The sequence below is a fragment of the Vespa mandarinia genome, chromosome 1 (assembly GCF_050613455.1).
Source record: "Vespa mandarinia isolate Hongniang chromosome 1, ASM5061345v1, whole genome shotgun sequence".
In the NCBI taxonomy this organism is placed as follows: Eukaryota; Metazoa; Arthropoda; class Insecta; order Hymenoptera; family Vespidae; genus Vespa; species Vespa mandarinia.
The window spans coordinates 16,523,335-16,544,496 of record NC_140810.1 but is presented as its reverse complement, the minus strand read 5'-3'; the positions used below and the strand labels follow the sequence as shown (position 1 = coordinate 16,544,496).

The 21,162-nt window shown below is 27.1% G+C and overlaps 7 protein-coding genes across 18 annotated transcripts; 4 read left to right on the top strand and 3 right to left on the bottom strand.

The window, feature by feature from the left end:
• Positions 1 to 59: 59 nt before the first annotated feature.
• On the bottom strand, positions 60 to 1,603 carry LOC118443634 (uncharacterized). 3 transcript variants are annotated; one of them, XM_035870898.2, is made up of 5 exons: positions 1,462 to 1,603; positions 1,096 to 1,392; positions 815 to 1,028; positions 416 to 532; positions 60 to 345 (listed from the first exon to the last, which is right to left on the bottom strand). In XM_035870898.2, the coding sequence occupies exons 2-5, from the start codon at positions 1,249 to 1,251 to the stop codon at positions 146 to 148; spliced, it is 687 nt and encodes a 228-aa protein (XP_035726791.1). In that variant the 5' UTR covers positions 1,252 to 1,392; positions 1,462 to 1,603; the 3' UTR covers positions 60 to 145. The 3 variants fall into 3 exon arrangements, with proteins under 3 accessions (XP_035726791.1, XP_035726790.1, XP_035726792.1); XM_035870897.2 differs by having other exon boundaries at positions 1,096 to 1,498; XM_035870899.2 differs by lacking the exon at positions 1,462 to 1,603 and having other exon boundaries at positions 416 to 496; positions 1,096 to 1,251.
• Kpc2 (Kip1 ubiquitination-promoting complex subunit 2) lies at positions 1,574 to 4,806 on the top strand. Of its 4 annotated transcripts, none has more exons than XM_085658587.1 (10): positions 1,574 to 1,682; positions 2,068 to 2,254; positions 2,333 to 2,526; positions 2,596 to 2,756; positions 2,825 to 3,036; positions 3,102 to 3,286; positions 3,426 to 3,559; positions 3,632 to 3,770; positions 3,851 to 4,084; positions 4,790 to 4,806. In XM_085658587.1, the coding sequence occupies exons 2-9, from the start codon at positions 2,076 to 2,078 to the stop codon at positions 3,991 to 3,993; spliced, it is 1,347 nt and encodes a 448-aa protein (XP_085514713.1). In that variant the 5' UTR covers positions 1,574 to 1,682; positions 2,068 to 2,075; the 3' UTR covers positions 3,994 to 4,084; positions 4,790 to 4,806. The 4 variants fall into 4 exon arrangements, with proteins under 4 accessions (XP_085514713.1, XP_035726779.2, XP_035726778.2 ...); XM_035870886.2 differs by having other exon boundaries at positions 3,369 to 3,559; positions 4,790 to 4,804; XM_035870885.2 differs by lacking the exon at positions 1,574 to 1,682 and adding an exon at positions 1,818 to 1,948 and having other exon boundaries at positions 2,061 to 2,254; positions 3,369 to 3,559; positions 4,790 to 4,804.
• LOC118443636 (coiled-coil domain-containing protein 25) lies at positions 4,531 to 5,843 on the top strand. The gene is made up of 5 exons (XM_035870900.2): positions 4,531 to 4,658; positions 4,790 to 4,837; positions 4,918 to 5,009; positions 5,089 to 5,471; positions 5,575 to 5,843. The coding sequence occupies exons 1-5, from the start codon at positions 4,634 to 4,636 to the stop codon at positions 5,654 to 5,656; spliced, it is 630 nt and encodes a 209-aa protein (XP_035726793.1). The 5' UTR covers positions 4,531 to 4,633; the 3' UTR covers positions 5,657 to 5,843.
• Positions 5,828 to 8,450, bottom strand: Tgt (tRNA-guanine transglycosylase). 2 transcript variants are annotated; one of them, XM_035870888.2, is made up of 8 exons: positions 8,085 to 8,450; positions 7,591 to 7,770; positions 7,414 to 7,503; positions 7,169 to 7,322; positions 6,956 to 7,088; positions 6,707 to 6,868; positions 6,430 to 6,598; positions 5,828 to 6,347 (listed from the first exon to the last, which is right to left on the bottom strand). In XM_035870888.2, exons 2-8 carry the CDS (start codon positions 7,768 to 7,770, stop codon positions 6,003 to 6,005), a joined length of 1,233 nt encoding a protein of 410 aa, XP_035726781.2. In that variant the 5' UTR covers positions 8,085 to 8,450; the 3' UTR covers positions 5,828 to 6,002. The 2 variants fall into 2 exon arrangements, with proteins under 2 accessions (XP_035726781.2, XP_035726780.2); XM_035870887.2 differs by lacking the exon at positions 8,085 to 8,450 and having other exon boundaries at positions 7,591 to 7,991.
• Positions 8,451 to 9,342: 892 nt separating this feature from the next.
• LOC118443633 (dolichyldiphosphatase 1) lies at positions 9,343 to 11,750 on the top strand. 2 transcript variants are annotated; one of them, XR_004838754.2, is made up of 7 exons: positions 9,343 to 9,566; positions 9,889 to 9,989; positions 10,089 to 10,267; positions 10,349 to 10,576; positions 10,663 to 10,820; positions 11,286 to 11,377; positions 11,447 to 11,750. XR_004838754.2 is itself a non-coding variant. In XM_035870896.2 (5 exons), the coding sequence occupies exons 1-5, from the start codon at positions 9,467 to 9,469 to the stop codon at positions 10,790 to 10,792; spliced, it is 738 nt and encodes a 245-aa protein (XP_035726789.1). In that variant the 5' UTR covers positions 9,343 to 9,466; the 3' UTR covers positions 10,793 to 11,005. The 2 variants fall into 2 exon arrangements, 1 of the variants encoding a protein (XP_035726789.1); XM_035870896.2 differs by lacking the exons at positions 11,286 to 11,377; positions 11,447 to 11,750 and having other exon boundaries at positions 10,663 to 11,005.
• A 282-nt stretch (positions 11,751 to 12,032) lies between these two features.
• On the top strand, positions 12,033 to 17,130 carry EndoB (SH3 domain containing GRB2 like, endophilin-B). 5 transcript variants are annotated; one of them, XR_014982310.1, is made up of 10 exons: positions 12,033 to 12,191; positions 12,871 to 13,012; positions 13,104 to 13,232; positions 13,317 to 13,479; positions 13,547 to 13,610; positions 13,698 to 13,733; positions 14,333 to 14,523; positions 15,115 to 15,228; positions 16,032 to 16,246; positions 16,907 to 16,924. XR_014982310.1 is itself a non-coding variant. In XM_085657882.1 (10 exons), exons 1-10 carry the CDS (start codon positions 12,129 to 12,131, stop codon positions 17,015 to 17,017), a joined length of 1,149 nt encoding a protein of 382 aa, XP_085514008.1. In that variant the 5' UTR covers positions 12,033 to 12,128; the 3' UTR covers positions 17,018 to 17,130. The 5 variants fall into 5 exon arrangements, 3 of the variants coding, with proteins under 3 accessions (XP_085514008.1, XP_085514027.1, XP_085514012.1); XR_014982309.1 differs by lacking the exon at positions 16,907 to 16,924 and adding an exon at positions 16,386 to 16,666; XM_085657882.1 differs by having other exon boundaries at positions 16,032 to 16,167; positions 16,907 to 17,130.
• Positions 17,131 to 17,416: 286 nt separating this feature from the next.
• Positions 17,417 to 18,755, bottom strand: RpS18 (ribosomal protein S18). The gene is made up of 4 exons (XM_035870903.2): positions 18,617 to 18,755; positions 18,077 to 18,262; positions 17,901 to 18,002; positions 17,417 to 17,627 (listed from the first exon to the last, which is right to left on the bottom strand). The coding sequence occupies exons 1-4, from the start codon at positions 18,617 to 18,619 to the stop codon at positions 17,460 to 17,462; spliced, it is 459 nt and encodes a 152-aa protein (XP_035726796.1). The 5' UTR covers positions 18,620 to 18,755; the 3' UTR covers positions 17,417 to 17,459.
• Between the last annotated feature and the right edge of the window lie 2,407 nt (positions 18,756 to 21,162).

Below are 21,162 nucleotides of genomic sequence, written 5' to 3'. Positions count from 1 at the left end.
AACCAATAAGAAATCATTTTGACAGATTATATATTATTTAAATAATTATACATTAGGGATAAAATTTGATATAATTTATTTATCTTGTAGGATTAGTATAATATGAAAATTGTAGAAAATTTACTTCTACTATTTAATATTAAATTTATTTACTATGTAGCTTCTCAATGCAAACACTAAGTTGTTGAAGACGATGAAGTAAATGTCTCATATTTGCACTTGATTGTCTTAAGCCAGATTGTTCGCTACCAACTTCTTGTCTCTGACCCAATTCAAAATGAAGTCTGGCTAGACGTTCTTGCTGTTCTCTTATCTCTGTCATATGTTCCATACTGCAATCTTTACCTATTATATGGATTAAAAATGTTATATATATATTTTACTTATGGATATAAAATTGATAGTATATACAAACCAAAAGCTCGTAAATTTCCACTATGAAAATCTTCTAATAGTTGTAATAAAGCTTGTTCCATGCGTCTGACATCAGGTACCTCTGATAAAAAACAATGATGTTTGCATGGTGTCATATCTATTATATATTATGACACCAAAACAAAATGAAAGAGGTGCAATTAAAAAATCAAAATAATTCAAAAATATTCTTGTAAAAACAAAATAAGTTTAAACGTAAATAAAAAACAAAATTAACAATTACAAGGACACATAATAAACACATTACTATAGACAACATCGCAAAAATATAAATAATAATACACACGTGTGTGTGCGTGTGCGTAAGATATATATACATATATATATATATATATAGAAAATAAAATGTATGGATAAATAATATACTATAAATTAGTACCTTTTTGTTGTCGATTGAGCCTTGGAGGTTCTGGTCGATTAGGTCTTTGTTTCTCTTTTTCATTAAGATAAATCAAACGAGACTGATTGGCAGTATGATTTGAAAAATTAATGGCTCTACCAGAAACCATAGAACCTTGACTAGTTGCTTGGCCAGAACTACCCTTACTAACAATAGGAGAAGTCTGAGTATTGCTTTCCCATAATACTTGTTGCTAAAGATGTATTAATTAATTAATACTTGTCGATATTACAAACATAAAAGACATACATAATTCGTACCGATACATGAGAACTATGTGTTTCATTTTTACTTGGATGTTGTGATCTTGCTGGTGTTGAAGGAGGTGTAGCTTCACCACCACGACTAAGTGGTTCCTCACATTCTTCTTCTTGAACTAATTGTTGTAATTCACCACAACCTGATACTTCCACCATTACGATAATTTGTTAATTATAATTTTTTTGGTAATTAAAAATTATCTTGATAGACACGTTTACAAAATAACATTTATCATATTAATAAAATGCAATAATGTCTTCTACTGTTATGCTTGTACCATAAAAAAATTTCCACTTCTAAAAAAATCACAATACTTCTCAATTTTACATATGATAATATCACTACACAACAGAACGTAATACTACCTCTATTTCTATTATTTACTTATCATCTTGGACAGAACATTTATTTTTATGTAAAATGACAATACAATAATACACATGCGCATAAAGGTGATCTATCAATCGTTTGGTGAATATCACTATATGTTTAACCAACACATGTGAATGCTCCTTAATAATATTTTAGTTGTTACAATCGTTGACGTATAGAATTATAGTGAGTGCCAATTTGGTTCATATCAGCTGTAAGAAAAATACTTTTATTGTTAGAAAAATTGACAAACAACATTAATTAATTTGATTTCGCTATATGCGAAATTATGCGAAACTATGTGTTATCTCTTTTAAGACGATTAAAACACAGTAATTTTTTTATAAGTATGTAACTTAAAATTGATGTAACTAACTTTTTGTATATTGATGTTAATAAGCATATTGCAAGAAGTCAAAATTTGAAACATTATTCAAGAAATAATTAATTACATTCCACATACATTCGTTTATAAACGAAGTGAGTAATTTGTAATGTTTATGTGACAGATTTACTTAAAAGGTCAAATAAACATTTTCTTTTATAAAGGTACAAGAGATTTGTAATATATATATATATATTTTTTGTATTGACACAAGCCAAATTGATGATTCCATGGATGCGTGGTCGAATAGCAGAAGCCTGGCATAACAGGAAGAGCTCAAGGACAGCTGAAAGGCAGTCCTTGACTCTTTCTTCTAACGATACAGGCAGTTCGGAAAATAATAGCACCGTACAAATGCTACCATCTTCAACTACTAAGTGCTTTAACGTGAACGTTATCAGGTTATTAAATTTATAATTATCAATTAATTTTGTTAATATTACAAATAATAAATAATTACATCTATTTTGTTCATATAGCATGGAAGGTCATGTATTGGACGTTGGGGTAAGAACTGATTTCACTGTAAACAAAATTAAAGAAATAGCAATGAAACATTTTTATGGCCAGGATATATCTAAATCTATTTCTAAGTTTCGTTTAATCCATTCATCTAAGTTTAAACAACTCATAGATGATAAAGATATTAACGATCAAGAAATTGATGAGCATGGTAAATTTTTAATACTGTAAACAATAAAATAATAAGTCATTTACCATACATATATTATTTTTATTTTAGATGAATTAATATTAGTAGAAATTCGGCCTGTTTCTAACAAAGAAAATTTCCCAGAGGAATCTTTAAAAGGTCCAACTGAAGAAGCAATAACAAATGTTACTAGTGATTTACCGATAAGAAATCCACCTAAATATATACCACCTATTAATTTCTCTTTTGATGTAATATTATATTTTTGATAGTAGTAGTAATAGTATTTCTTGAATATTTTGCCTTTTTTTATTAACAGTTTCAGAATGAAACTCGTAAAATTTTAATAACACTTGTGGAAGCATCAGCAAGACTATTAATGGGTAGTCGAGAGGCACCAAAGCTCTTTGAAATGATTAAAGAAAAATTTAAAGAACGATGTTGGCCAAATATTGATTCTAAAGCTATAAAAACATTAACTGATATGGGTTATTCTTTTAAAAAGGTGATTACAGCACTTCATGTACGAAAGTAAGTAATATGATGTTATATTTTTCAAATACAATATGACGAAATATAGTACCTTATATTTATAGGTCTGATGTAACAGAGGCTTTAGAATGGCTGATAGAACATCAAGATGATCCAGATGATGATTACGAAGATGAAACAACAGTAGTTTGTTTATATGCCAAAACAGATGTCAATGAAGCAGGTCCTAGTTCTTCAACAGGCAGTACAAAAATAACCTTTAAGGAAGCATGTGCTGATATTTTTAGTGGTAATGATATTACCCATTAAAATAATTTAACTTCTCTAAGTTTATCACTTATGTTAAATATATTTGTTGTACTAATGTTCAGATAGGGAAGCTCAATTCGTGAAAGAGAATCTAGTAAATATTGTAACTCTCTTATTAGAACATTTCCGGCAATTTAAGAAATTAAATTTTAAACCAAATCCAAGAATGATAGAAACATTTTTGGAAATGGGTTTTGAAGAGAAAAATATAATAGAAGCATTAAAAATTACTGGAAATAATCAATTTAATGCTGTAAGTATAATACTATATCTAATGTAATGTATTCCATATTACAATTAATTCAAAAATATCTGACTTGTACAGTGTGAATGGTTACTTGGTGAACGACGACCTAGTTTACAAGATTTAGATATTGGCCTTGATACAAATGAATCCATTTATCATGCAATTATAAGCAATCCTCAAATACAACTCAGCCTTAATAATCCAAAAGTGCTTCTTGGTAAATATAAATTTACAATTTTTGATTTAATAATTCCACAAATTTTTGATTATTTTTTAGTAACTAATAATTCTTCTCAGCATACTTAACAATGCTAGACACACCTTCAGCATCATCAGTATGGATTAATGATCCTGAAATATATCCTGTATTCAATCAAATATTTAAAACATATCATGCTGAAAAACATGCCATCCATATGAATCGTTCTAGGATGAATTAATATTATTAACAGATATAAAAATCTTCAATATCTGTGGGATAAACATATTTTCATATAAACTTACAAAAATAGATCCTACAGGAAATACATGGTATGTTATAATTGAAAAAAAAATCGGAATTTAAATGTAATTCATTTAAAAAATCGCATGTTTATTAATTTATCATTGTTCCTAATGATTGTATTAAAAAATTAAATATAATATCAGTCACTTTAATTACTAGCACCGCTGTTTGATGAAAGTAATAACTTTAAAGTAATATACAAATTTTGATTTAACCATTTATGATAGAAATGATTTAAAAGAAATAGAAATATGCTGTATCTATATATGCTTTGTACTTTATATTCAAATAATAAATTAATAATTTATCTGCAGTAGTACTAATTATATTTTTCAAATTTTTACCTTAAAATAACATTAATATAATACAACGTTAAACTTATAGACTTGAAATTGAGTTCTTTGTGTTATTCTGTTACAAAATGAACATTATTCGAGTATATATGTACTAAGAAGAATCAAGTGAATATAGTAACTGATAGTAAAACATTGGTAGTTCAGTGGCGTTAGTGTCGACATTATTTTTTGACAGTTGTTTTCGTTAACACGTGCATTTACATCAATATTTGTGGAACGATGGTATATTATTTTACAAGCGAGGGTAATTTATCATTTTCCTTTTATTTGTTTCTCAAAATGTACATAGATTATATGTTACTTGTGTATATAGTTATAATTATGTTTTTTGTAACATTTTGTAAGGTTAGAATAAATTATTATTTTGAATTGCAGTTGTACAACCGCCAGTAACATTATTTATGGGGGTTGATAAATATGAAAGTAAGTGAGATGATATAATTTCATTAAATTAGACAATTAAATAACGGTTATTATTAATATTATATTTATACAACATTTAGATGAGGATTTGATTAAATGGGGTTGGCCAGAAGATGTTTGGTTTCATGTGGACAAATATTCTTCGGCTCATGTGTATTTACGATTACATATGGTAAAGATGATATATATCTATTCTGATATTATTATAGTATATAAATATACAAATGAACTCTTTTTTATCTTTTGTTTAGGGTCAAACAATAGATGATATCCCGAGTACAGTTTTGGAAGATGCCGCACAATTAGTAAAAGCAAACAGTATTGATGGAAATAGAATGAATGACATTGATGTAGTTTATACAATGTGGTCTAATTTGAAAAAGACTCAGGGAATGGAAGTTGGTCAGGTTGGTTTCCACAAAGAGAAAGATGTTCGTAAAATCCATGTTACAAAACGTCAAAATATTATTGTTAATCGACTTAATAAAACTAAGCGTTCAGAACAAGTAAATTTACAAGCAGAAAGAGAACAAAGAGATAAAAATGAGAGAGAAGATAAGAAAAAACTTTTAAGAGAACAGAAGGAAAGAGAAAAAGCTGAAGAGAAAAGACGTCAAGAAGAAGCTGAAATGAGGTACGATAGAATGTTCATTTCAAAGTATTTCCTATTTCTAATTAATTCTTCTGAAACTAAAATATATGTATGTTATTATAAAATATATATTCCTTTTTTTTAGAAGCTACAATTCATTATTTAATTCATCTAATATGACATCAAATACAGAAAATAGTGGTTATGATTCAGATGACTTTATGTGATGAACTCAATATAATTTAATTATTACAAGTGGTGCCTATTGTAGAATATATTTTAATTGATATTATAGAGAATATAATTGAAGTAAAATGGAAAGCACTTGTATTGAATGTATAATTTGGTTACTAATTGAAAATTTGTTTTTAATATTAATACAATGTGAAATTATTAATAAATTATGATATATTATGTATTTTTTAAGTTTATTTAAAAGTATTTTATTTTAGTTGTATATTAATAACATTTGAATTATAGTACATAAGTAAAATTTAGTAATATGGTACATAATAAAAAATATTTAAAAAATTGTAAAATTATGCATTATATGGGTACCAATTTCATTAATTGTTATAATAATGTAATATTAACTGTCTGCAAGGCATTAACTATCCATTCTGGGTATTTTTTATCTGGATACACATTTAACATATAATTTTGTACAAATTCAGGATATTTTTGTTGCTTTATACTTTCTCTAATATCTTTCATTAAATTCATTTGAAATGCTATATTATGAACTGTTAATAAGTGACATGCAACTGTTTCTATTGTAACTATTTGGTGAAGATATGCACGTGTATATGTCTTACAAGTGCTACATGGACAAGATTCATCAATTGGCCTCATATCTTTACTATATTGGTTTTGTCTTAAATTAAGTTGACCTGTACGTACTAAAGCACAACCGAATCTCTGAAATTATCAATTAAAAACAAATTGTTTTTTATAAAACTATTTTGAAAGTATAATAAAGGGTACATAGTGCTTTACTTACAGCTGTTCTTGTTGGAAATACACAGTCATACATGTCAACACCTAATGCACAACACACAACTAGATCTGTAGCAAAACCAACACCCATTAAATAACGAGGTTTATTTTTTGGAAGAATATCAGTAGAAAGATGTACCATTTTCCAAAATGTATCTTTACTTTCACCACCACTATAATAAATTTTTAGTTTCTTTATATATAACTATATAATTCATTTTTTTATATACAAATCTATAATTTATAGAGTTAGGTGTATTGTATTTATAATAAAATGATACCTTAATCCTCCAATTGCATAACCATTTACTTTTCTTTTCGTTAATTCATGCGCACATTCTGATCTTAATTTAGGATCTAATCCACCTTGTACAATAGGGAATATACTTTGTTCATCAAATCTTTCATGTGCCAATAAACATCTATCTAACCATCTTACTGTTCTACAAATTAAATATTACTATTAATAGTATTTAATTATATTATTATAATATAATAAATAAAATATGATTTATTGAATCAATGTTTACCTTCCCATAGCTTCTGTCACTCTTGGTCCAGTTTGTGTACTTTTAACTACATCATCTAATTGCATTATTATATCAGCACCAATTGTATTCTGAATTTGAATAGAGCGTTCAGGAGTTAACATGCAATCAGTATCTTACAAAAAAAGAAAGAATATCTACAATTAAATACATGATTTATAAAATGATTGTACTTTTTGCACTCTTACACATTACCATTATATGGAGATTTAAAGTTCACTCCTTCTTCTGTAATTCTGGCAAGTTGTAATAATGATACCATTTGAAACCCACCAGAATCAGTTAATAATGCTCTTTTCCAATTCATAAATTTATGCAAACCTCCTGCTTTACGCAATATTTCGGAACCCTAAAACATTATAATTACACAATAAGATTTACTATTTAAACTTTGAGAAAATTTAAAAACCAAGATTTGTTAAAAATAAGAGATAAAATACAGGTCTATTCCCAAGGTGATAAGTATTGCCAAGAATTATTTGACAATTCAATTCTTCTAATTGTTGAGGTAATAAACCTTTCAGAGTACCCTAAAATATATCATAAATAATCTCATATAATAAACATTTTTTTTTAAATATATTTATATAACACTATAAGAGAAATAATTAATCTACCTGTGTTCCTACTGGCATAAAAACTGGTGTATCTACATAATGATGTATTAAAGTTATTTTCCCAGTTCTTGCTTTGCTAGTTCTACATTCTGCTAAAATTTCGAACTTCAAAGGTGATGATTTTTCTTCTGTCATTATTTGTAAATTATTTAAATTTAATTTTTTCAACCAATGATGCATCTGCATACAAAATAACTCCACGTGTGTATGTACATAAAGTACACCGTAATGTAATTATTTTCAAACTTGTAGTTATATTATTTTCATAAAAATCAATGTTATTTACAAGATTTAAATTAATACATAGTTTAAAATAATATACATAATAAACTTATTTATTAAAATATCTTTTTTCTTTACAAATAAAGAAACATGAAGACTAGAAGATATCGTTTTATATCTTATAAACATATGCATGTATGTATATATATATAAAACTATAAAGTAGCTCTGTTAATAAAACGATATATACATAGTCGATGTGCAATACTCACTTGACTTTCATTGGTAATACATTTCAGCTCACAATATAAAAGTAACAATCGCTTACATAAAGACGCGCATTATTTATTCGCCGACCAATCAGGTGGCTCGAGTTACAGATTCATTTAATGATATTTACGATTAATGATTCACTAGTTTTTTGCCAATACGCTCGTAAGAAAATCTCATTGTATTACATAGATCTATTTGTATAGTATAATTTTCATTGTTGGTATCATAAATAAATTATTTTTATACGTTTAAGACTGTTCATCAAGCTTTTGGTCGAAAAATTACCAAAATTATAAATTTATGTTTCTGCGTTTAAAAAGATAGAGAGTCGATGTGCACTCGTCGGAGTACAACAGAGAACTAATTCGCTAATCGTCAAAGTTAATGAAAATACTGTTTATGTTTATATTATACAAGGCCAACTACCCTGAGTTTAATATTATTAAGTATTGGAAATTTATTATAAAATTATTTTAAGTTTCTCGCGCGTAACGATCTTTGTAACATTGGACATGAATTTTCTTATTGTATATTCCTATATCTATATCTATATACCTATGCCGTAGTATCTTTTATTCAAAGAATGACCGAGAAAGTTTGCGTAGATTCTTTGTACGAGAATTATGAAATGCATTTTTTTGCGTTTGAAGTGGTTTAGGAAATCTGAGCATCAGCTATTCACGTACACGACAAGCAGTTAATCGCTATTTCATAACAAACATAGTCTATTCATTCGTGATATGGAAGTCAGTAATGATGATACGAGCTTCTCTTTTGCCGCAAATTTCGAGCAGCGCCACAGTATAAAACTTTCTACGAAAAAAATGTCAAAAACAGTATTTACGCCAACAATGAGAACAAGCATAATTATTGATTAATTTTGATGTTGAAGATCTCATGCTGAAGAAGAAAGTTTTTTATAAGACATATCTTTTTCATATTTTTGAAAATGCTTTCTATTTGTACGTAAACTATTCTCAAGAAATATCATTTTTTAATACGATTTTTTTCAAAGAAAGTAAAGCTTTCTCAAAAATTCGAAAAAGTGAAATTTTAGATTTAATCTTTGTATTTAAAATGATTCCTTGTTCATCAAAATCGATAAAGAATTATCCCTGTTCTCATTATTGGCATAAAGGATTATAAAAGCAGGGATGATGAATAGCTGTGCTTTGTTCGTGATTAGAATTCCATAATCGATAGTGCTGCTGCTGCTACCATCTGTCGGTAGCGTAGAGGTATTATCTTTAAAAAAAGTTATTATAGCTCATTCAAGTTTATTAGCTCTCAGCGGCTCTCAGTTGTTCTCAGTTGCTCTCAGTCTTATGATTGCTGTTTTAGAAGAGTCCGAAAGTCATGCGACTTCAAATTTTTCGGTAACATGGCATCGCTCGACGACGAGCTTAAACCACATTTCGTTCACGCGACTGATGAAGTGGAATGGGTTCCCTTGTCTTTGACTTTAATCGAATATCCACAAGGTAAAGATTTTTCAGTATTACCACAATCAGAAATATAGTCGGCGTCAGTCGGAAACAGACATGTGCGATCATCCTAATTTCGGATTCTTCGTGTATACATTTTTATTGCTACCTGTTTACATGGCAGGTATCATTGATTTTTCACAAATTTTTTTATATCATATTTTTTTGAATGAAAACATAAAATCATTATAACAATACACTTTGTGTTGTGTTGTAAAATAACAATTTCCTATTTTTATTATTTTTTCAACTTCATGTGACCAATAAGTTTTATTTTTTTTTATTATTATAATTAAATGCAATGTTTTTTTTTTTATAGGAGACATATTTGGTAAATTATTGGCCCTAATAAGCTTAACACCCTTCGTTATTTTAACTGGTTTTATGACATTGATTCTCTTCAGAAGAGATTTACATACTGTAAGTAGAAAAGATTAGAAGTTCTGTTTAATTTGTATTTATGTTATCCTATATCTACAGTAATCATTTACAAAGTTTATTTGTTATTATCTTTTTCAGATTGCATTTTTTAGTGGAATTATATTGAACGAATTTGTTAATTTAATATTAAAACATACTATTCGTGAAGTAAGACCATTAAAACGTGATGGTATTTACAACGAATATGGTATGCCCTCTACACATGCACAATTTATGTGGTTCTTTACCGCATATGCAATACTTTTCATATGCATTAGGTAAATATTTATTTTGTCATTTTATCATTATATTATCGATTAATCTAATGATGATCTAATGATAATTTGTTTGTTATACAGGTTACATCACAATAATAATAGCACAATATCTGAAAGGTTTTGGCGAATAATTATTGTGGCTGCCTGCATAATAGTAACTGTTTTAGTGTCTTATGGCAGAATTTATTTACAATACCACTCAATCTCCCAGGTTCTATGCGGTATGCTTGTGGGAGCCACTTTAGGAGTAGCATGGTTTTTAATCACACATACAATTTTGACTCCTTTATTTCCTCTTATTGTATCGTGGTGAATATTTATCTTATTTACTGATTTAGTGTATCAAAATCCTATGATTTTTATCCTATGATAATTATGAAGTATATTATTTTTAGGCGAGTATCAGAATATCTGCTGTTGCGTGATACAACTTTAATTCCAAATGTATTGTGGTTTGAATATACAAATATTCGTACAGAAGTTCGAGCACGTTCGCGAAAGCTTGTGTCTATGAAATCACAATGACGTTTAATGGCTGGCCAATGGGCTAATAGTAAGTAAACAATTGTTGCCTTTATAATGATATAATTGTGATGTCGAGCATCATTCCATTGAGTTAGCAGAACTATACCACGAACCATCATAACTCTATTATATAAATATTGCATTTATAAGTGATATTGAAATGTACCATTAGAATTATAATAAATATAGATATGACCTTTGTATATTTCTAAATCTTTTGTTACATTTATTATATGGTCAATTAAACGTTAATTCCACAAACCAATTTATGCATTAATTTTAATTGATAAAAAATTAAAAAATATTTATCACATATATATTTGGAAGTGCATGGTATCATGAACTTGTAGGAGGAACAAAAGTTTTATTGGTTTTTAATGTTATGAAAAAATGTACTTTATATATAAATAAAATTTCTAAAAAAAGAACAGTCTTCATTTTTTTTTATCTTAATTTCAACCTATTTGTTTGTTGATTCATTGAATTTTTGCAGAATTTTGCACCTTTGGACTTAATAAACAGTTCAACTCACGTGTAAATTCCATTACCACTTGTTCTATGGAGAAATTTCATCGTTTGGAACAGGTAATTATCCGATGATAACTAGATGAATGAAGAAAAACAGTATGATACAATAGTTCAATTTTTGTTTAGTGATAATTCCAGGATAAAATCCTGAACTTCCTGCAGTTTTTTCATCAAAGACATCAATATTAATTGGACTACTTTCTTGAAGAATTTCTTGATTATAAACTAAAATAATGGTCCATTGTCAGGTACAAATATTACTTTTTGCTATATGAATACCTTTTAACTGTAGGATAAGCTGATCAACCCAAATAGATTCATAGAATTTGTGATGAGCGATAATTGTATTTCATATATTCAATATAAGAACGTTTATTTTTTTTATAAATGTTGTGTCTTAATTTTCAATCTTCCTAAAATTTTTTGAATAACGTTCAGTGTCTTTAATAATTTAGTAAATAATGTATTTCAAAAGAAGTTCATAATCTATTGAAATAAAGCACTATTAAAAAAAACAACAATTTTATTTGATTTCCACCGACATGTATAAGTATAATAAATTAATTAAAGTATTTAAAATTGTTCAAAAAAGAATACGAAATTTAAATATATATTTTACTATGTATTATGATAATATTCTAGAATAAAAGGCGGGAATATTTGAATACTAAAGAATTTATACGTAAAGTTCAGCGGCGCCACTTTACGGAAATTCGCAGAATTATGGATCGATAGAAAATAAGAAGCAATAGAAAATAAAAAGCAATAGAACGTACTCGTTGAACAATCGCGTTGTTAAAGAGAAAAAATGGATTTTAATGTAAAGAAATTGGTTAAAGATGCTGGTGCTGTACTGAGCAGAGTTGTACAGGTAAGATTTTTATAATTGATTGTTGGAAAAGTTATACCTTTATAACATAGAAAAATATGATGTGCTCTACTATCAAGTCGTTTGTAAACGCTGTCACTTCTGACATTTTGTACTTTTCTTGCACAAATTAAAATTCAAATATGATTGACAACAAAACATCGATTAATTTTCCTTAGAGGTTATTTAACAACTTGACATATATATTAGAAACTTAATTTGATCTATATAATACGACCTCGCGAAGAACCGTTTTTTAACCTAATTGTAATCTATGAGAACAAAATTGACAATGAATGCATTAGCCTTCTATTACACATTTATGTTGTATGAAGTATACGCATAATTTGTCGATTGTATAATACGTCATTTGAATCCATTAATAGAATACCGTATATTTAAAGAAATAACATATAATAAAATAAATTCTACTAATGGCATTACAACTATATTGTAGACAATTCTATTATTGGATGACTCAGTTTATACGTACCAAACAATGACTAATACCATTATTATATTCTTTTTAAAAATTATCACTTATTTCTTATAATCACAAAAATTACAAATAATCTAATTTTAAATATCAGATTAGAATTTTTTGAATATTTTTTCTATAAAATGATACATTTGCTATTGAATTTTCAGAGAAAAATCCATAATCAAATTTCTATGTTATTAGTTAACAGAGGAAACATTAGGTACATCTGAGAAAACTGAATTAGATGCACATTTAGAACATCTTGCAGAAAGAGCAAATGCAACTAAAACATGGACAGAAAAAGTTCTCAGCAATATGGAAGCTGTACTTACTCCTAATCCAGGTATAAAATGACAAATTGGAAAGTTAATAAAAATAAATAAAAATAAAAATAAATAAACAAAGAAATAATGATAATTTGGATTTTATTCTAGGAAATAGAATTGAGGATTTCTTTTATGAAAAAATCGATATAAAGAAACCTAATAGGCTCAGCAATCTTGAATATGTAGGCATTGACATGATAGAAGCGGGAAATCATTTTGGAAGTGGAATTGCCTATGGTATGTGTCTAGTATCTATTGTTAATTGATTATTTTTATGAAATTTGTTATAATATATTTTCTCATTTTTATATTTTATTATAGGTAGCGCTTTGATAAAAGTAGGTCAGTGTCAACAAAAGCTGGGACAAATTGAAAGAGATTTTATTGGAATAGCGGCTAATTGTTATATACAACCATTAAGAAAGTTTCTAGATGGGGAAATGAAAACTGTTATTAAAGAGATGGCTATTTTAGAAACCAAGAGGTAATATAAAATTATACATTTAGTTGAAAGAATATTCGTTATCATAAAAGAATGCAATTATGTTTAGGTTGGATTTAGATGCATGCAAAAATCGAGTAAGGAAAGCCAGAAGTATGCTGGGTCAACAGAGTGTAAGTTCTATTGTCGTTTGTTTAACTAATGCATTTGGTCTGTATGTTTATTCTGTGTTTTGTCCCGTACATTGCTGCATTTCATAGGACTCTGGCGTTTCACCCGAAGTATTACTTGATCAGGTATTAACGAAGTTAAAAGTTCAGAAATATTCACTCTTATGCAATGTGGTTTTTTTATTTTATTTTATTTTATTTCATTTCATTTTATTTTATTTTATTTTAATATATTTACACATTGCAAACGAGTTGAAATAATAATAGGAACGAAACAGAACTAGTAATACAACTGTAAATATTGAATAACTATCCATTTTTGTTTGTCTTTCATCCTGCCATCATTTGTTATAACTTTTACTTATTATGTATTTTTATATAAGAAGGAATACAGGCATTACATTTCATACTACATTAAGTAATGTATTGCGACCGTTCAAGATTTTACATCATAAAATTATCCCTTATTGTTATTTTTTCTAATTGTTATATTTGTCTATATATGTTAATTACATCACACATAAATACCTAAACAAGTGCAAAGCCATCATTAATGCATGTACATATAATAAATTTAACAAAATATTTATTTATAAGTACTTCATAGATATATAATGGAACTATATAATTTTTAAGTAAAAGTTTAAAATTGTTTATAACATATTTTAATAACATATTTGAATTATACAAAGAAAGAAATGAAACTTGAATATTACTAAACTTAGGCAGAGAGGGAGCTGAGGGTGGCACAATCGGAATTTGATCGACAGGCAGAGATCGTGAAACTACTTTTAGAAGGAGTATCAAGCTCTCAAGCTGGACATTTGCGATGTTTACATGAATTTGTGGAGGCACAAGCACGTCACTATGCACAGTGTCATGCAACTATGCAAGAATTACAACGTGAGCTTGCTGGGTGAGTTAATTTATTTATTACATTTGTTAGTGGTGTCTTTTGGTTTTCCCGCACAATCCTTGCAGTACACAAATTCAATTTTTTCTGTATAGCTATCCTACTCTTTGGTGATCCGAGTGAGTAATGTTGAATCTTGAATATTTCCATGTACAAGATATAAAATGTTTAGAAAGGCTTTAGAACCATTACTCATTCGTAAAGATCATCATACTATGTAGTTAAAATAATTGTTAATTATTGTCTAAAGTTTTTTCAGTTTTTTTCCAAGAAGAATTATATGGGAGTAATTCTGATCTTACTTCTTGGAGAAATAAAAACATAGTTAAAAATATTTATTACGTGTAAATATAAAATATCAAGATATCTTATTGAATAATATTCATGTCCTCTTTTTTTTTAATCTATTATTATAATAGTGCATTTCATATCAAACTTCTACCATGAATATGATCAATGTTGCTAATTTCTGCTGATTTATTGGTAATGGTAAATTAAAATCAGTTTCTGCTATATCCTGCTTTTTATACTTCTTTCTTCTCTAATATTCTATTTTCCATTTTCTATCTTTTGCTTGCATGGTGGGGATTGCAGGGCACGTCAGCCGAGTCCTTTGCTAAGAGTCAACAGCGAAGAAGTGATCGAGCTAACACCCTCACCCACTTCATCCCAAAATCTGCCTATAAATAATTCTCTTGCTGATTCAACGTATGTTACTGCTACCTTTGACACCAATACCTTTAAAATCTAATTTCACATTATGATTTTACTTCTTAGTATGGTAAATGATCTCTAAACAATCAATGAAGAATTATTATATTAATGAATTGTTCTTTTCACTATTGAACAGATAGCTGTTATCAATACATAATCACTTTAAAAATATATTGAAAATATTAATTTTTTGAAATTGTTGAATTTAATTTGTTAATACATATCAGTAAATAAAATATGTTTACAAAACATTCTATATACTTTCTATAAAATATGCATGAAAAAGAAAATTTCTATAATTCAATAATTTCTTTATTTAGATAGCAGAGATAAATCATATTCTATCTTTCTTTAGATTTTGAAATTTCATTATTTAGTCTAAATCTTTTAATAAATTTATATTATGGTTCTAATGTATATAGTATAATTATCTATAAGATGAATTAATTTGTTTTTATTTATTGTATAAATAATGCATCATCATGCTTTACTTCATATTAATAAAATAATTTACTGCATTTATTTTACTAAAATAATTTTGAAGGTGTGCTTGTTTTATACGTTATGTAAACAAAAGTGTTGTATTTAGAATACATATATGTTATATTGTTGTCATTACTTTGGCTTTATTATTTGTACATATACAATGTGCACGCTTTTTTATGGCACAAATAATTTAATTTGTAGTATAAAATAGTGTTGAACACTATTTTTTTTTTCATTTTATAATTTTTCAATTTATATATTTTTTTAAGTATAATCATCAAATTCATCCCATTATAATTTATCCTACCCAGCTTATCTGGGGGTCCTTATCACTCGACTACCTCAACAAATCCTACTGTACAAGTGGAAAATGGTCAAGATCGTGCAAGAGTAGTCTGTGACTATGATGCTAGGGATTCAACCGAGCTTAGTGTCATGCAAGATGAGGTAACCAAATTTGTGATTTAGGTAGATGACAGCATGTGTTCCATGTATCCATAAACAAGGCATGATATTCATCTGAACTGTAAGTTAGATTTTTGTTGTTTTAATTACATATTCAAGTATAAGTTTATTTAATAAATTAAATTTTCTGTTTATTAGTTTAAGATAATTTATTTTTACTTACTTTTCTCAAATTGAAATGATAAACTTTTTATTTTTAGGTTATACTATAATCAAGTTTATAAATAATAAAATAAGAAGTTCCATATAATACTCAAATGGAAGTGATCTAGGATAATAAATTTGTATTGTAGCAGAATTGGCATTATACTTACCATGCGAAAAGATGCATGATATAATATTAATTTACTTTTAAATAGATTATATATATAGTAAATGAATAATTTTTATATTTTTGTTAAGAAAAGTCGTAATATTCTCTATCTGTTTATTATTCTTCTGTATATTTTGTTTATTAGAATTATTAATATTAGTTATCATATACACGTTTATTCGTTTAATTGTATATTTATTCATATTTTGCATGTTAAATAAATACTTATAATTTGATTTAATGTTAAGATTTATATCTTCCTAATCTTTTGTTGTCTTTTAGAATAGTCAGAGATAAGTAAACCGTTTAATTGAAATAAGTGAACACACATAATTATCATCTGAATTTATCAGATGCAATGTTTAGTGTTTAGAATATATACTACAGTATGTTTTATTATATTTATAGATAATTTCCATTATTGAAATCCCTGGAGATGAAGATTATTTAATTGGAATAAGAGGCAACCAACGAGGGAAAGTTCCTAAAGCATATCTAGAAACTATTATCAGTTATTAACATAAAATCAAAATTCATTATTCTCAACTGCCTTAGAGAGATATTCTATAAAAATTTTACATATATATCTATATACGTAAAATTTACGATAGCAATTCAAAAAATTCTTTACTTAAAGTTGTAATTTTAGTAAATTAAAATATGCTAAAAGTTCTATTGCATAAAACTATTAATAAATTACTATTGTTATGCTAGAAATTGCTGGAAATTTTATGTGCTTTTCCAAAACAATGTTAACAAATGAATTGTTCTATCGCAAAATAATGTTAACTAATGAATTTTATTAAATCTGCATTTAAATATATTATTAGAACTAAATACCACTTAAGCAATATTATTATCTGTACAGTCAATATTTAACTTATTAAATTTATGTAATTTATAAATAAAACTCGGAGATAAATAGTTTTCAGTATTTATTGTTAATTAATGAAATATAAAATTACTTCTTCTTCGATACACCAACAGTACGACCACGTCGGCCAGTAGTCTTTGTATGTTGACCACGCACACGTAAGCCCCAATAATGACGTAAACCTCTGTGAGCACGAATTTTCTTCATACGTTCTAAGTCGTCACGAAGTTTAGAATCTAAATTGGAGCTAGTAAGCTACAAGAAAAATTTTCTTATAGTATTTCTTTGAAATAACAATTGATTTTTAATTTATAAATATAGGAAAACAAACGATCCTATAGTTTTAAACGTGTGACGCACAATTTATATATTTACATTTAGAAGTAATAATCTAAAAAAACATGAATATGCGCAGTTAATTTTGCACAACCTACTAACCAAATTGGTATGACTATCTTATACCATTGGCCGTTTAGTTGTGCATTGAATTTAATATTAGTATTTTTTTCAAAATTGAAATTTATATACCTGAGAGTATTTTCCATCAACAATATCTTTTTGCCGATTCAAAAACCAGTCAGGTATTTTATATTGCCTAGGATTAGCCATAATAGTAACAATTTTTTCGACCTGTAAATAGCGACTATTTGTTAAACATACAATTATATACAACATAATATCATAAGATTATTAATTTGCCTTACTTCTTCTTCCGAACATTCTCCAGCTCGTTTGTTTAAGTCAATATCAGCCTTTTTAAGAACAATGTTGGCATAACGACGACCAACACCTTTGATGGCTGTCATCGCAAACATAACCTTTCTATTACCATCGATATTCGTGTTCATGACACGAAGTATATGTTGGAACTTTTCAGGAATGACGAGCGACTGTAAATATAATAGATAACAATGATAAAACTCATAAAAAATCTACTTGTCAACAAGTCATTACAAGATTTATTGATAGGAATGAAAATAAACAAATAAATAGATTGAATATAGAAATAATCGAAATAAATGTGAAGAATTGATTTGTAAACACTATGATGATCCATGATGACTGTGAAACGAAGAATAACCTCTATTTTTGAATTAAACTATTTTTTCCATAAAAATCCAAAATACCACTGATAGAAATTATATCATTTAATACTGAACAATATTAGCGCAAATATTTATACACTTTTGCTAAGATTCCTGCAATAAAAACGGAATTAAATCACAAAATATCAAACAACTCACCATCTTGCTAACTTAGCAGTCACTACAAAGAAATAAAACAGGAAGCGGAATTTGTAATATCGATGAAAAGACATCGACGACTATCGATTATCGAATATTATCGAATTTGTCGAAGAGAAATTCACTTGTGAATTTTATCTAATGTAACATTAATTTTTTATCGAGTAATATTAAATTATTAAAAGTAAATATTTTATTTTACTAATTTTCATTATAAATTTACATTATAATTTCAAAATATATCACGTAATAAACTGCGTTAATCGGAACTTCGTCTGCCATCTGTAGGATCGTTGCGTAATTATATTGTTTTATTATAGGAGTTTTGTAGTACACGTAGGCCCTCTAGTGCTAAATATAAAAGTGAAAAAAAATTGTCGGTATCGAAAAAACTGTAAATACATGAAAAATTGAATCCTACAAAATATTTTCATATATTTCGGACGTGCCTTAATCTATAAAAATAATGTGAAATATTTCTCTCATTGTTAGTAATGTGAAATAATAATTGTTTTCTTTTTATAGTATGTTTTCTATCAATCGATAGTAATGGTATAACAATACAAAAAATAATGACACAAAAAATTGTTAATGATATTAATCATCATATAACAATCAATTAGAATCCAATTATTCTAATCTTGAAGTTCATTTTTTCTTTTTAATACGAATCGAAATTATCACACGTACAATTTGATAAGAATTTGATAACTCGAAAGCAATCGCACTCGTAGGATGGTGGAATACGATTTTCTGCCAGTTAGTTATTCGAAATTTTTATCCCTTTTTTAGGAGGAAAGAGAAACGATAGCTCGTAAGATAATGCGAAGAAGAAATTTCGAAGCGTAATACCCCTCTGATTCGTTTTATAGCAGTTATTCTTTTGAATTAGCATAGAATAAGAAAAAATTTGTGAACATTTTGGATTCCAAGTGTCAAATTTGTCTATTTCTATGTTTTTTTTTCTATTTCTGTATGTTAAAATATGTTTCTTTATGATATATCAATTTTATTATATGTTAATAATCCTATTATTTAAATAATTATCTTTGCCTATTATTCATATAATCTAGAGATGAATCGTGTAACTATTCATTGAAAAATTTCAAATATTATTCATTTAAAATTTGATTCAATTATAAATTAGTCAAACGAATATGTTAAATGTTCGCTTTATTAAGGTAATTATCTAATATGATCCCTTAATCTCTTATTGAAAATAAAAAGGATGTGCTAATACCTATTTATACAACCTTCGAGGGATTGAACATCTGCATATAATCTCGTGAGTTTTTCGTATAAAATTACGATATATTTTCTTGAGATCATCATTATATTTAATGTACCATTATTGTATTTATCATATCATTATATTTATTGTACTGTCATACAATCATGGCAGACAATATCTTCGAAATAAAAAACTTTCCGAAGATAGATTTAAGTTAAACTCCAGCGAGATAATCGACAATAACTAATGTCAATTGATCCAAGAAATAATTCATTAAATGGTCCATTATCTGAGAATGATTCTGACATGATGGATGAAAGTAATTATTATTACAACTTATTACTCTTTCTTCTTTTTTCATTTTACGACTTTATTGGTTTATTATTTTTACATATTATCATTTATCATAAAATTAATATCGATTAATATCGAAATATTGATCTTTATTACTGTTTCTCTTTTTCTTAATAACTTTCGATTTATTATTTTACTGCAATACAATTATGGAAGGCAATATTTTCGAAAGAGTTACTTTCGAAAAAGACGTCTTCAATATTCTTGAGGCATTGTTTACACTCTATTTAAAAGTAAATACCTACTCGACATCGTTGGAACAAATCATTTACTGCAATTTTTCCCTACTCAGTATTTTTTTTTGCCAAGTTTTTCCCATAACATCCTCTCTCTCTCTCCACAGGCCGTAATCGCACTCACTTTACCACACAGTACTTCCTTTTAATATCACATCATACATCCTTATCTACGTATGCATCTACTAGATAGTACGATTAATATGTAAAAATAATATGCAATTACTAACATAAAAAAAAAAAAACACGTTTAGTTATTTTCCTTAAGAGTTCGAGGACTGTTCCAATCATCAAAGTAGTGTTGATTGTTTCTTTCGCCGAAAACTCAAGTACGGATAATGGTTCGAGTATGCGCAATACAACTGACATAGGGAAAGAATCAACAGGCTTTTATATTGCGAACCAAAGCTATTAGAAAAGGATTACTTTTCTCTGATTGATCAATTCTAATCGATTTCTTATATGAATCAATTAATCTCCACCTTTTAGTTTTTCTCCTTTTCAATTGTTTCCTGAAACAATGAATAATATTAGATAATTCAGGTGTGTTGTAAGCGTCGTGATGTTTACTAATCACATGTATTTAATTTTTACAAATCAAATTTGACTGACTGAATCATGATAGGCGAAATATAATAGTATAATAATATAATTATATATTGTTGTAATAATATAATTATATACTTATATTAATGATGATTTTAAATATGTTATTTTTATAAATG